The sequence below is a fragment of the Gymnoscopelus braueri genome, assembly GCF_963280865.1.
Source record: "Gymnoscopelus braueri genome assembly, chromosome: 6".
NCBI classification, from domain to species: domain Eukaryota; kingdom Metazoa; phylum Chordata; class Actinopteri; order Myctophiformes; family Myctophidae; genus Gymnoscopelus; species Gymnoscopelus braueri.
This window is the reverse complement of record NC_137607.1, coordinates 33,715,422-33,727,800: the sequence shown is the minus strand read 5'-3', so window position 1 is coordinate 33,727,800 and position 12,379 is coordinate 33,715,422. Positions and strand designations below refer to the sequence as shown.

General features: G+C 38.7%; 1 protein-coding gene across 6 annotated transcripts in view; it reads right to left on the bottom strand.

The window, feature by feature from the left end:
* The window catches only part of tprg1 (tumor protein p63 regulated 1), a 701,399-nt gene that overhangs the window by 669,566 nt on the left and 19,454 nt on the right, over positions 1–12,379 (bottom strand). For 5 of the 6 annotated variants that reach the window (XM_080431236.1, XM_080431238.1, XM_080431237.1 and 2 more), the window contains 2 exons: positions 9,511–9,664; positions 6,679–7,596 (listed from right to left, as the gene is read on the bottom strand). In XM_080431236.1, coding sequence (XP_080287362.1) covers positions 7,402–7,596; positions 9,511–9,664 — 349 coding nt within the window. In that variant the 3' untranslated portion in view covers positions 6,679–7,401. Of the gene's footprint in view, positions 1–6,678; positions 7,597–9,510; positions 9,665–12,379 lie in introns of those variants that run through there. The other variant, XR_013933331.1, reaches the window with a different exon arrangement.

The following is a 12,379-nucleotide window of genomic DNA, read 5'->3' as shown; positions in this document are numbered from 1 at the left end:
GTCCCCGGGATAAAAATAAATCAAATCAAATGGGATTCCGTGGGCTAATGCATATCAAACTGGGGGTCCTTGAAATTAAGAGAATCACTGGTAAAGTGTAATGATGATTTGACTGAGTTCACAGCTCCGCAAGCATAAGTACTATTAATGTACGTATGGTACATGAGTACTGGTGTATGGTAAAGCTCTACTGTAGGTCATACATGTGCTGCACTGACTATGTAAACTGTAAATGTTTTCAGAGTAAAATCCTGAGGATTAATTTAACTCAGAGACATTTTTATACACTCTTGGATTTAAATTAACACACATTTTATTGTGCGCGTGTTTTAGTGTTGTGATTCTACCATGTGCATGTCTGAGCTGTCAAAAGTACCAATGTTAAAGTGACTTTTGAACAGACAGGTTACAACAGGTCACAACTAGTAACAGTCCAAAGTCTTCAGAAGGGTTATATAATTCCCAGATCAAAAAATATACTGTATACTGAAGTCTTTAAAGGCCATATTGTATTTTAATGTATTGCAGTGAGTTCCTAAATTCTTGCAGCAATAATTTTTAAAAGCTGTTGCATCGTTAAGTATTGTATTATGCTAGATATGGCGTTAATAAAGCTGATATCATTAAGTATTGTATGATGCTAGATATGGAGTTAATAAAGCTGATATCATTAAGTATTGTATGATGCTAGATATGGGGTTAATAAAGCTGATATCATTTAGACAGTTAGATGTGGGTGAGAGTATACATCAAAGCCAAAAATCACAGATCCACTTACTGAAGGCCATGGTAATTAATTCATTAATTTATGATAATGAAAATAAGCAATCATCTATTTATCCAACTAACACAATAGATTATACCAACGGGTGTAATAGGGATTTAGAAAGTATGTATTTGACAAATCCAACTGGAATTTCTATTTGCTTCTGATGTTTTCTACTGCATAGCATGGTTAGTGGTGTTTCGGTCGCTTCACTGGACACCACGGCGTGGCCAGTAATTTTTCAAATGCACGCGCAAGTACGTCACGGTACTGTAGTGTGTACACACGTGCACGCTAGAATAGCGTTCAGCCAGGGGGGGGAAAAAAATCACCATTACACCACTGATTAGAGTTAACTAAAAGTAAACTAAAAGCTAAAACTAAGTGTGAACAAAAGTTAACTGAAATAAAAATAAAAACTAATTATATTATCTACTTATCTACAAAACTAAAATTGCATACAAATAGACAGAAATTTAATATATCTTTAGGTTAGTCTATCAATTTGGTCAAATTGACTGTCATATTGGTGAAATCTGTAAAAACAGGAAGCATGAGGAGGCTTTGGTGCACATAACTGTGTTTGTATAACGAAACATCTTTTCTGAACTTCTTAAATCTTGCCCCTGACAAATACTTACAATAAAAAACTGAAACATTTATTGAAACTAATTAAAAATAAACCTAAACTTAACATTTTTAAACAATAAAAACAAAACAGAAACTAGCAAACCCTCTCATGATTCCAACTGAAACTAAACTAAAATAATAAAAATACAAAACTTGAATAAAAACTATAGTAACCTTGCTGTGTACAGAGAAGAGGCACTTTAAAGATACAACATACAACAGTGATTAAAGAAACAACATTTCCTGCATGCTTTTGTTTACCATGACAAGAATCCAGGGCGTGTTCTGGTCAACTAACGTTCCACATAGCTGGGAGGGTGGACTTGACGTTTTTCCAAGAGCCCCCAGAGTTCACCGCAGGGTTCCAGACACAACAGTGACAGCTGAGGGGTGGGGGGGGACAGACTGGGGGTGGAGGGGGTAGATAAATAAAAACAGTAGGCCTGTCTATCTCTGCTCTGCATGAAAGCAAAGCCAGACAGTAGCCCACATGCGTGTGCATGGAAAAAACATGCACACACACGCATGATATGCATTGTACGCACAAACGTCTGGGGTGTGAGTGTGCACGCACGCACATACACAAACACACGGGAACGTTCACAAACACATTCACTCCTTCACACTTCCTATCACTGCTGCATAGGCAACAGATGGAAAAGACAGAGGTGCGAGGAGGGAAAGTGTCGACCAACGTACAAAATGCTTTTGGACTTGGCCTGTTATAGCAACCAGCATTCCTTTGACAGGTGTAACATGTTTACCAAACAAACAACACAGAGGAGACGTCAGAAAAAATGAAAACGGTGACTGGAGGTTGCATGACCTGTGACAGAAACGCTTGGTATCCCAGTTGGCATATGTATGAGGGCTTCTGCAGCAGGTATTTCAGAGAAGGCATTTGAGAAGTCTGCGTGCCACACCAGGATTGCAAGTGTCACCCAGACTTTATCTTATGTTACTCGCCTGAAGCATCTCAGGCAGCTCTGGGTGTTAGCCGGGGCCATGCGGGGTCATGGGCGTTAATGGAGAGCTCCTGGGCCTCTCACTTTCCCAATCAAATTCCACTTGGGGGAGACAAGAAGAACCTCACCTCGCATCAGCAAACTGACTGCTTGGAGCTGCAGAAAGGGAGGAGGAGACGTGGATGACCGTGCTGCAAGTTGACCTATAAGGAAAACACTATAGCTGCGTTAACCTCGAGGCCTCGGGTTCGATCTGTTTTTAACCACTTTCAACCTGATGTCCCTATTTTCTGCATTTCATTAAAGGAGAAAGTTTTCAAAAATCTTCCAAAAATAGCAGATCTACAAGCTCAAACTGTGTCGCGTTGCAACACGTTGTGAGCTAGTAGAGTGGCTATTTTTGATAAGGGCTCTTGTGGTTAGAAATTGGAAGAACGACACATACTGTACTGTAGGTACAGTAAATGCTGGTTCTCTGTCAACTTGCTTAATTTCTAGCTCAATAAAAAAGGGATGTACTTACTAAGGTAATTTTAGGTTAGCTCAAGTACAGTATAAAGTTCATATGGCATTAATGGATTAAGAATATACATGCTGTACATTAGATAGCCCACATGCCAAAGAAAATTAAGAGAAAATTGCAGAGATTGCCATAGAATTCTCTTGGGACAAGGCCATCCTAAACTAAATTGTTCTGGAGTATTCTAGGAGTGTGTTAAATCCACCTACATGCCATACTCCATTGACCACGGTCCCTCAGGAGTCTATACTTAGCCCCCTCAACACCAAATCTCTCAAAAATAGCCGATCTACAAGCCCACAACGCGTTGCAATGCATTGCGAGTTGTAGATTGGGTACTTTCGCAGAATGTTTGTCTAATGTTCGCCTACAGTACATGCCCAGAATAGGGACGCTAGGGTTCATGTGGTTAATAGATTAAGAATAAACACAGTACTGCACAGTAGATAGCCTAGTACACACCAAAAGAAAAATAGGTACATTTCACAGATTGCCATAGATTTCTCTTGGGACAAGCCCAACCTAAACAGAATTGCTCTGGATTATTGTGCGAGTGTGTTAATGCCAATCTTTAGCAACTGTCAGGAGAGGTGCAGCAGCCTGCCAGTTGATCAGTTTGATGTTGTACCTGTGGAAAATAATTGGACGGCTAAGCCATATTCTTTAGCCCCAGGCAACAGCTTACCTTTCCAGAATGGAATGCACCCATTAGAAGGCCTTGAAGGTGATTAATTTTGTGAGTCTACGCGGTGCTTTTCACCAGTGCAATGATACAGTACACACCTGAATGCACAGCAGAGCGATAAAGGTTAATCACATTTACACATCTTCTCTTGTAATCAGTAAAACACTAAGCTGCATTCTTGACTTCATTAACGCAAGGAGAAAACTTGAGGAATGATGCTTAATCACATTACACCGGGTATTTTGATGATTTCCAAACGAGTTGTATAATTTCAGTCATGAATAATTCATTGTTATGCATTGCAAACACTGTAAACATACAGCAGCTTGTGCAACAAAAAAATATGATTCTTCACATAATCCCATAACCCTTTCTCTATACCTAAAAAGAAAGCTGAAACTACTCTTCCACGCCATGTAATGTACATTGGTACTGTATGTCAATCTACAGCGAGTAAACCATTTGAATTAATTTCCTGTGTCACGTGAATTGGTGTGAAAAACATACTCATTGCTCGTACATGCTAGGCAGCAGCCTAAAAACAGTCATTCTGATCTTGAACATAATGATTCCGATGCAAAAGGTACATCTAAGGACAGAGTGAGAGGACACACCTATATTCTCTCACCTGAGTGCACTTTGCTCACAGAAACATACAGTACACTCCCATACCTACCTTTTTATAACTTCACTATAGACGCTAATCATATACTGTATGTAACAGGGGATTTACTTGGATGCGCGCTGTCGCACACCAAAATCAGCAGATCTACGTGTTGTGAGCTTATAGATTTACCATTTCCGCGTGCGCAACTAAGTACTAATCACCCTCATCTAGACGTTAAGAGATGCTCATAGCCATTTCCCCAAGGAATTGAAGGTACAACTAAATATAACCCATCCCACCCAAAATCAGGAAGACTGTATTTGATATAGCAAAGACTCACTTTATAACATAGATTTGAAGTAGTTTTAAGTATTCTGTGACATACAGTACAGCAGGGGTTCATGAAGGGTTGTGCTCCATTCCTTTCCCCTGCCTGTAGAGAAGTGAATGCCAGCACAATAAAAGGTTGGTTCCACATGATGACTGAAATTACTGTTATTATGCACAACCATGGAAACCAAAAGGTACACATCACCACTGAATGATAATGAAAGAGTTATTACTACAACACTGGCCATTGATGTTGTATCAAGTGTATCACATCTTTATCTTACACACTGCGCAGAGAAAACAGCTAATCTGAACGCCTGCTCCAAAATGGCACGTCGCATGTCCACACTTTTGTTTTGAAAAGTGTTGATACCTTATGCAACGCCCCAATTACATAATCTTAATATGGACAGAACATAGTAAAATCTGAAGGCATATTCAAAATGTTGAGCATGCCATTTCTTTTTTAAACCCAGTTGTGCAATCTTGCAGTCATGATCTGGAGGCGCCCTCACTACATTACTTTATATGTTCTCTGGCAGCTAATCCAGCTTTTCTTTGTACATCTTTTACAACTTGAAGAGCAGAAATATGGATGAGGTGCTTTGCTCCAGGGCAGAGCAGCGCTTGATCCAGGATTAGAGGCACGGCCTCATCCTGGGAGGAAACACGTTAACCCCTTCCAACCCTACGGTTATGATACATGATCCTCAAGGTGCTGAACTTAAACGTATACTTTACCTTTTGCAATAACAGCTGCTTGTATTTGAGGGACGGTCTACTTGACCTTGTTTCCTGGCTGAGAAGGGCTCAAAAAAGGACTTTGGTTTGTTTGTTTGTTTTACATGTGTCAATCAGAAAAGGATGTGTTCCAAATTATGATGGGAATTAGTCACAAAATGGGTGTGTTATTGGTGTAGTATTGCACTTTTAAACACCCAAACATTGTGTATGAAAATGTGACCCGTTCCGCAACAATGGGTGTAAAAACAAATCTTGAGTGCACAAGATACAAAGGGCAACTTTGGCTTAGAATTTAGGGACAAAGACCTCACAAAGTGAAAACTAAAACTCTGGCTTTAGTCTTGCACAGCTCTAGCTTTAGTGTTGCACAGTTTGACTCATACACGTGTAAGCATTAAAGGGATATTTCACTTTCAAAAAAACTTTGTCATTTTATCGTCTACCCAGGACTTTGTGAGCCCCCCAGACAGTTTTTAAGTTGCTCGATTCAGTATTTAGAAATGTGATATTCATTTTATCAGATACGCCCCCTTCCTATACAAACCCATAGTAACTTCAAACTCCATTTTAACCATGTTAGATTCATCGAAAACACCCGTCCTTGGTTCTGGTGACTCACCCTGCCCTCCTAATGCGTGAGGGGGCCATGTTTTTCCTATTCATTTTTTCATTTTTTTTTTTACTGTATTCTTTTCCTTCATTTTCCCCCCAAAAATATTAAAAATTATTGAAAAAACACGGCCCCCTCACGTATTAGGGGGGCGGTATGAGTCACCAGAACCAAGGACGGGTGTTTTTGATGAATCTAACATGGTTAAAATAGAGTTTGAAGTTACAATGGGTTTGTATAGGCAGGGGGCGTGTCTGATAAAATGAATATAAAATATCTAAATACTGAATCGAGCAACTTAAAAACTGTCTGGGGGGTTCACAAAAGCCCGAGTAGACGATAAAATTACCAAAAGTTTTTTTGAAAGTGAAATATCCCTTTAAGTACAGTAAGTATCTCCCCAATATGGTCACATCTTTTTCTTCAAGGATATGCAGAGTGTGCAAAGCCAATTCAGTTTGCAAGGTGCCACAGTCAGGCTGTGGAACCTTTGAAGCTTCAGCCTGAAAATACACTACAGTACATATGTCTTTGTCAGCATGGTGGAAACGTTTTATATTAGGATGTCCAAACGGATGTGTCACTTTGGCAGTGTTATATATATATATACACGACTCAAATAAATATACACACATATATACACATATATATATATATATATATATATATATATATATATATATATATATATATATACATATATACATATATACATATATATATATATATATATATATATATATATATATACATACATATACATATATATATATATATATATATATATATATATATATATATACATATATATATATACATATATACATACATACATACATACATACATACACACACACCATACACTTACAGTATAAAAGGTGAAGATTGTTTGTCAGTGATGCACCAAACAAAACAAACAATAATCAGCAAGACTGATAGCAACACAAACACACACACAAATCTAGGGGGAATCCCAGCACCTTCTGCCTCTGTAATAATCCACTATGAATGATAAAAACTAAACTGACTAATGTGCCCCCATGCTCCAGTAAACCTCTAAGGAGCTGAGTGGCACAGGGATGGGCTTTTAACTGGGGGATGAAAAAAGGGCTCCCGTTGTGACAGTATTGAATTACCACATCACTGACACGGCAGCGACTCAAAGCTCCTTGAGATCAGCGGGGATCCATCATCTCTTCAACAGCTGGGGTGAAATATGGATATTTCTGAGTATTCCTACAGCACATACTGGTAGGGAGTGTATAGTGTAATTGAAAGATCATATAGCGCACTTTAAGGATCAAGGCATGACTGAAGTATCTACACTTTCCCAAATAGGAAAACAGAAAAATAGGTCTCACAAAAAATGATCTATATAGAAAAGCATCCTAGCACCATCCCGCTATAATCTAAAAGGCTTGTCTACATCTTTAAACCGTAAGTGCTCAACAGGACCTCAAAGATCTGTGTATACAAAAATATTCACCGTATATCTGACAGTAACTAGAAAAAGTCTTATTAACTGGAATGCAGAAGTGAAGGTCTTAGAATCCAATGTTCCCTCGGGCCAGGGAGTAGCCCAGCTTGTTCTGGTTGCCAATGAAAGACATGAGGCCTACATAGGCCTCGATGTGGATGGGCTGATTCAACACCAAGATACCGTTGGCCTTCCCAGGAACAGGCTTCAAGGCATGGGCTTTCTGGGCTGCCTCTTTGAGCTGCTCACGGAAATTCTGGATCTGTGGACAAAAGGGGAGAATGGTCTCTGTGTCTGCCTATTCTTTTTACTCTAGAGCGATTACCTCAGTCTTCAATAAGCAATGGCATATTCTATCCTCCTCTAATCCATAGCCATCATCTACTTCTAACCCCCCCCCCACTAATAGTATATAAAGAGGGCAATAACCTGAGCACATTTTTAGTTCATGTGAACTTTGAGAAAACAAAGACGTCTTCCTTCCCAGACACTACTCACCACCTTACTGAATGGTAAGCTAATAATCAATGTGGTAATTGTGTGCAGTGCCACAATACCACAGAAACGTCATTCTTTTGTCACCCACGTAAAGAAAATAGTTTTCCTTTTCCTTTTTAATAATTTGTGCGTCCACTCATATTATTTAAATACTTCAGTGCCCCTGTTGTAGCCTAACCAATGTGGGTAAAATGTGGCATTACATTTGTACAGAAGTAGCATACTGAGAAATGATAAGGAATATCCAGTAGCTGTCCATTTTAACTATGCTAAACATGATATCTCTCTAGCGTACGTTTTATTGCCATAGAACAGACCAGCTCTGCCATCTAGAGGTGGTAATCATGACCCCTTTCTTAAAAGAGGTGTAGTATACTGGATATATACTTATAGGGGTGTAATAGTTAATTGAACTAATCGATTTTATCTAATCGATAACTATTTTGGGCATATCATTATCGAAAAGTTTAAAATAATAGTCAATCTACAAGATAGAAGACAATTGCTTGAGCCAACAAACATGAGCAATGGACATGGTGGGAATCTGTCCTATACTGTAGTCTGCTTTTTGGAGCCAGTTGCTCTCATCTTTCTGTGACGCAGAGTGGGTACATGTGTGGTTCCAACCGTGAAGCATGGAGGAGCACGTGTGATGGTGTGGAGGAGTTTTTGCGTGGTGACACTGTCATTTATTTAGAACTTAGCCAGCATGGCTACCATAGCATTCTGCAGGGATATGCCATCTAGTCTGGTTTGCACTTTATCGTGACAGCCCTAACAGTGGGCCACATTTGACAGCTAGGAGGTGCTGCCCTGGCAGATGCAGGTGGGAGAAGGTGTGTGGGAAGTGAGATGGAAGCAGAGGGACGATGGGAGGCAGAGGCCAAGGGGTCAAAGTTGCTGTCAAATCACCCGTCTGCTGTGACGCCTAAGCTGTCTGCGCTCAGGGTATTCTTTAAGGGGCCCTGTAAGGCACACCTCTCATTCTCAAGGACCGAGACACCCATTGAGCTGCATTCTTGCTCGATTGGCTTCCGGGTTTTTGCACACCGAGTGTGAGACTATGGTTTGACAAAGCGCCCAGCAGCATTAGATGCACTTGTTGAGTATTATTCTTATTGAGCACATGTTGTACTTAAGTATTATTCTCTTACTGTACCACAGGTACAGTATAATCCTGATACTTATTTAGTGGATGAAGTTTTCCATGGTACAAGTGAAATGTTATGCTATGCTTGGTTCAAGATACCTCATCTCTTTCCCAACTTCCACAATTTCAGTTTTGTACCAGCATCTTGTTTTATGCAGTTATTCCCAAACAGCATCTCAAAACACTGCATCACCTCTATCGTAGTTTTGTCAAAACAACGAGTTAGGCACTCACCGTGAACACAAGTGTTGACAGAATTAATGTCGTATTGTAAAACATTACATTTGGTATAAGTGGTACTGTAAATAAACATGCAGCCCTCAGTTATGGTTAATGTCTCCTTTTGATCTGTTATCTGACCTCCAGTTCCAAGGAAAACCATTTCCTTAGGCATGCAATTTTAAAGTTACTTGAGTCATGTACGGCATGTCATGGCAGATACATTACAAATGATGCTGTGGATCAATGCTTGCTGCATGATTAATCAAATTGTTGCCACACTGTGTCACTGATGGGTCTTTGACTTACATCACAGAGGGTGGTGAAGTTCTCATTGATGTTCCTCACAGGGTGGTAGGTGAAGCTAATGAAGGGATAGTCTGTGGTAAAGGGGTTCCACCTAGAAGTGAATGAGGGCTCTCTCATCCGGTCCCAGAAGATACGCAGTCCCTCTCCTTCCCTCCTGACAAGAATGAAGAGGATGCAACAACTACCATTATTTTCATCATGATAATTTTTACTGACCAGAAAATAAGGTTATATAGAACAAAATTATGGTAAATGCTCATCATAAGTTCTCTGAGCTCAAACAAGAAATCAAGAAATCAAAGAAATCAAGAAATCTTAATTGCTTATGTGGTTTTCTCATTTTATAATATACCAACAACAAGCATTCACACAAATGTGAATGCTCCACAAATTAGACATTTCTACATACTGTAATACATCAACAGATTATTCGATTAATACAATTGAATTAGGTGCATTTTCTGTTGATAGAAGAAGAACTTTCAAACATCTTTGTCAGGAATGTTTTTTGCTCAGTAAGGTCGCAAACAATTCACACTTCAGTGTTGACATTTTCATCAGATAAATTCTATAAATTCTTGCTCGCTAAAAACACACCCTTGTTTTGGACATACAAGGTTTCTGCACGACAGCAACAATGCGTTGAGTTTCATGTTATCTAACTATTTGTAAATAAAGTATGTATGCCAAGTGCTTCATGTACAGTCTTATTTGCCTACTGACCCCACGGTAACAATGCAAACGTACTGACAAAATCTATAATCTTTGTTCAGGGCTCATGCTTAATGTGCACTCACTCTCATGTTTACTAAGATTAGAGGTAATCTACAGTGTGCTCATCATATTTTATTTATTTAGCCGTTCTTTCTTTTTGTCATTTATTTAATGACGATGCCCTTGGGTCACATCTCTTTTCAGCCAAACGAAACCTCTGAAGATGAGACTTCCAGTTGGCTTAGAGCAAAAATTGTTCTTAAACCCTGCAGAGTCCCTCTTTGAAATGATGTTGGCATTGGAATGAATCCTGTGAAGGTCTTATACAAAGCTCTATTTACTGTTCGTCAGTGGTTATCCAAAGCTGGGTAGAATAAGACTGCCATACTAATCAAAACACAATCATACAAGATCATTATGTCTAACACTAAAGGTCCAAGCTCCATCCCCTACACACCATTTACCCTATTGTGCAGTATTTGCATATAACGTAATCTCAAATTTGATAGCCGCAAGAGTATAAGGCTACGGATGATTCCCATACCTCCTTAAAATGTGGATTACATCAATTAATGCTTCAAGATATCACATTTCCCTTGAGCGATCATCTGGGTCATGTCAAAACTTGTTTTATGTGAAGTTAATATTCAAACGCATTCCTTCACACGCTCACTTACTTTTTCACCTGATTGGACAGAAAGAGATGCCTTTCTTTCCATGTTAAAATCCCACATCTCTCTGCGAGAGAGAGAGGTGTAGAATTTGGACTAATGAGACCATACAAGTAAAATGTTGACGGTTAGACAGAGCCGGGCAGGTGTATCAGGGAGCTTCCATACTGTAGCTAACCGGTAAAAGAGCACCGATCATATAGCTGTATCGTACCCATATTGATTCCTCAGAGATCTTTTTTTACCATCATTCGCCCTCTCTGCCCTTACAGCACATCAGCCTTATTTAGACTTCATCTTATGACAGTGTTGCATGCCGAAAATAATCCATCAACAAGATCACAACGCATGGGCTTGTAGATTGTACGATTTAATATAAATTCAACATTACTTGTCTCATATCATAGTATATGTTTTTCTTGCAGAAAGATGTGTGTGGTCATTTCATTGCGTATATAATATATCAAGCATCTGAAAAAGTGAAGTGACAAGGTTATTATAGTTTTGCATGTCTCACCGTTTTATTTTTATTTTTCTCGTTTTGATTGTTCTCAATTTCAGTTTCTTTTATTTAAGTGGGTTTGCTAGTTTAGTTTAGTTTTTATTTTGTGAAAAGCTTTTAGTTTTGTTTTTGTTTGAAAACTGTGGGGGTTATTTGTCAGGGGCGAGAATCAAAAAGGTCAGAAAAAGCATTGTGTAATAAAAACATACCATTAAAAACAATCAGTCGCAGTTAAAACTGGCACAGACAAATTTCATATTCACTCAAAATACTAGGTTTAGCCTATGTATGAAACTGACAAAGACCAAAACTAAGGACATTTTCATTAGTTTGTTTTGTAAACAAACAATACAGTTTAATTTCTTAAGATGCATCAGTTCATGAAATGAAGCAATCTTGTGGTCATCAACTAATACAACATTTGTTGTATTAGTTTTCCTTCAAGAGGTTTCCTTCAAGAGGTTTTGGCCCTCAGGACTGGGTATAAGGTGCAATATTTTTTGTTGACATATACAGTAGGCTATATGCTTCTACGTTTTGAGCAGATGACTTCAGAAAAGCCTTGCAGCTCAGGCGTGATAGATAATGTTTGCCTAAATACTAAATGGAACATCTAATGATCACCCAGGAAATCTATAGCCATTTTGTTTTTTACATCTCTGGGACAACATAAAAAGTTAAGATACATTGTTTCGGATTTTCAATAAATCAACTGTTGTAGAAAAAGATGATGGAGTTCAAGCATTTTTTCGTAATTTCAATAACACCAGCCATATTTCAATAAGTCACTTCACATAAATAGTAATAGCTGTAATAGCTTAAAAGTGGTTAAAACTGATTTTCTCTATTTAGGTGGGACAGTCTAAATAAATGTAGGGGAGAGGAGAGATGACATGCTACAGTCAGTAATCAAACGGGAGATGTATATATCAACATGGGTCTGCCACTAGTACAACCAACTATGCATTTAGAATTTTGACTA